The 2439-nt window shown below is 41.5% G+C and overlaps 1 protein-coding gene across 2 annotated transcripts; it reads right to left on the bottom strand.

Annotated features, from left to right (window-relative positions):
* Window positions 1-998: 998 nt before the first annotated feature.
* Window positions 999-2119, bottom strand: CG15136 (uncharacterized protein). Of its 2 annotated transcripts, NM_001273595.1 has the most exons (3): window positions 1967-2119; window positions 1609-1903; window positions 999-1447 (listed from the first exon to the last, which is right to left on the bottom strand). In NM_001273595.1, the coding sequence occupies exons 2-3, from the start codon at window positions 1817-1819 to the stop codon at window positions 1086-1088; spliced, it is 573 nt and encodes a 190-aa protein (NP_001260524.1). In that variant the 5' UTR covers window positions 1820-1903; window positions 1967-2119; the 3' UTR covers window positions 999-1085. The 2 variants fall into 2 exon arrangements, with proteins under 2 accessions (NP_001260524.1, NP_609827.1); NM_135983.2 differs by lacking the exon at window positions 1967-2119 and having other exon boundaries at window positions 1609-1906.
* Between the last annotated feature and the right edge of the window lie 320 nt (window positions 2120-2439).

Raw genomic sequence — 2439 nt, forward strand, 5'->3', positions numbered from 1 at the left:
GGAGAAGCTCCATTGGCAATTTGGCACTTTTGCATACGAGTTGGTAATTGTTTCCGCCAAGCATTTGTGCAGCTGCAGATGGGACTGCACTGCGTGTCCTTTTCGCCGCGCTTATCATTCAAAAGTCGTGGGCAGCTGCGTTATCCGTGGCTCGGGACATCAGACATCGGGGTACGGACAGCTCTAAATGAGACATTGCAAGGACACGAAAGTTTTCTCATTACTAGACACACACTCCAGCACCCAAACGCCTTATGAGTTTTCCTTCCTTATCCAAAAATTGAGTAAAACTAAAATAATCAAGAAACGAAAAAAATGAAAAGTTGTCGCCACTTTGCTAACAGACAATGCAAAAGTGTGCAGTCTAAGAAAATGTTCGAACTTTATTTGGACGAGTAAAAAAACGCTAGTTTAAATGAAAATTTAATTTGCATAGCCACTCGTATTTGAAAGTGAAGGTGTTTTTTAAATTCCACATGTTATTTTATTGAGTTTAAAAATTAGTTATTTAAGCCCGTACTATTTTCAGTGGTAGTTAAATCTGAAGGCAGTCCTGCTGCCATGCTACCCATAGACAGGTGAATCAAGCTTTCAGCTGCCATCCAGCGAGGAGAATTCTGCGTGCGGCAAAAGTTTTCATGCATATTCAACATCATTAGAAAGTCAGGACAAAGTAGCTGAAGGCAGAAAGGCAAGAGCCTTCGTGGAAAGTAAAACAAACCCGTTTAGGGCGCTAAAATGTAGGCTATAAATTATGTCATAGGTATAGTCGACCTTTCTCCACGGAGCTTCCTTTCTTCCAGTCTGCCGTAAGTGGGCTTGAAAGGAGTGCATTTAGAAAGTTCTGAAAAGCGTCTTAATTGCAACGACGTTGGAAAATACCTGTAGAATTTAATTCTTCGCGCTGGAAGCGTATTAAATTCAGAAAAAATGTAATTACTTACTAAAAGGGAAATCCCTTATAAGCACCTATGGTATAGGAAAAAAATACACAAATTGAGAGAGTAAGGAAGCAATTTACTGAGTTGCATGTAGGTGTGAAAACAAATGGAAAATAAATATATAAATTTGCCATTCCGTGGGACCTACATGACCAGACAGCACTTTTTGGCCGGTCTGGCGGAGTGGCGATTCTGAAAGCCATTCCTTTTTTCCTCATCTAAAGGTTCCTCCACATCACCCACAGTTTCGCGAACTTCCATTGCCTGGCTAACTGATGTGCTTCCTAGCTTGGGATCATAGGACTCGGCTCCGATATTCATGGCCTGGACTTCGTCAAACTCCAGTTCGCCAACCTCCTCCTCGCCAGGATCCAGGCTGTAAACGAAACCCGGATGGCGCAGACCCTGCTGCTGCTGGATGCTGGCCTCACGCCAGATGGACTCGTAACGGGGCTCGTAGCATATGTCCTCCGAGGTTGCCGTACTCCACCGGGTGTACGTAGATACTGCATGGGTATTAAATTTATAAATCCATCAGGAAATTAAAAAGAAATAAATAAATGCACAATACTAAAAACCTATGCAAGTCAAAGCATAATATATATAAAGGGCTTCAAAATACAATATATATTGTTTTAAATAAACATTATTTCCTTTCCGTACTTACACTCATCAAATAGCTTTTTGGCCACCTGGCTGGCCTTGAAGTCGGGCACAAACACAGGTGCGTTGGGGTTTAGGCGTCGGTCCAGCGGTCGGCTAACGACGGGGGGCGTGTCGCCCGCGGCGGGCGGAGGGCAGCTGCCAGGAGTCGAATGGGCGTCACCCACTTCCCCTGCAAGTTCGCTGGTCGATGCGGTGGCGGTGTCCTTCAACATGGTCAGCAGAGCACTTAACACTTGAATAGTTTTTCAAATCTACATTTGAGTTCCGGCCGGACGATTTCAAGTAGCTTTTCTATTCTGCTTAAATGCTCAGTTGACAATTATGGCAGGGCAAACTACCTGATTATTTGATTTTCTTACCGGTATTCAGTGCCAAATATTAATGAATGACCAAAGACAGCCGCTTCCAAAATATTTTGCCAAAACTTTGGTATTGGCCGATTTTTGCTATGAGGGTGTTTATCTCTCAACGTTTGTCTTCACGAAGTAATTTGTGTTCCTACTATTTTTAATGCTTGGCCTTTGAAATTTAATTGGATAAGTAATGAAAAGTCAACTACGATTAAAGCTACACTATTATTTACATACACAATTTATGATTGCAGAACGTACAACTCAATTAAATAGAAAACTATTTCAAAAAAAGTAAGTTAACCATGCTCCTTTGTCCCGATTCCTTGTAATTTCTTTGAAATGTCAAAGGTTATTTACCTCCATTCAATTTCTGTTAGATTGTTATTTTGAGGATTTATGGGTTTATCCATCTTATTGGGGCTTAACCCGAAAACTGCTTCAAATCCATGCATGCCATAATTCGATTTCATAAATTTGAT

Source organism: Drosophila melanogaster, chromosome 2L, assembly GCF_000001215.4.
Source record: "Drosophila melanogaster chromosome 2L".
NCBI lineage: Eukaryota > Metazoa > Arthropoda > Insecta > Diptera > Drosophilidae > Drosophila > Drosophila melanogaster.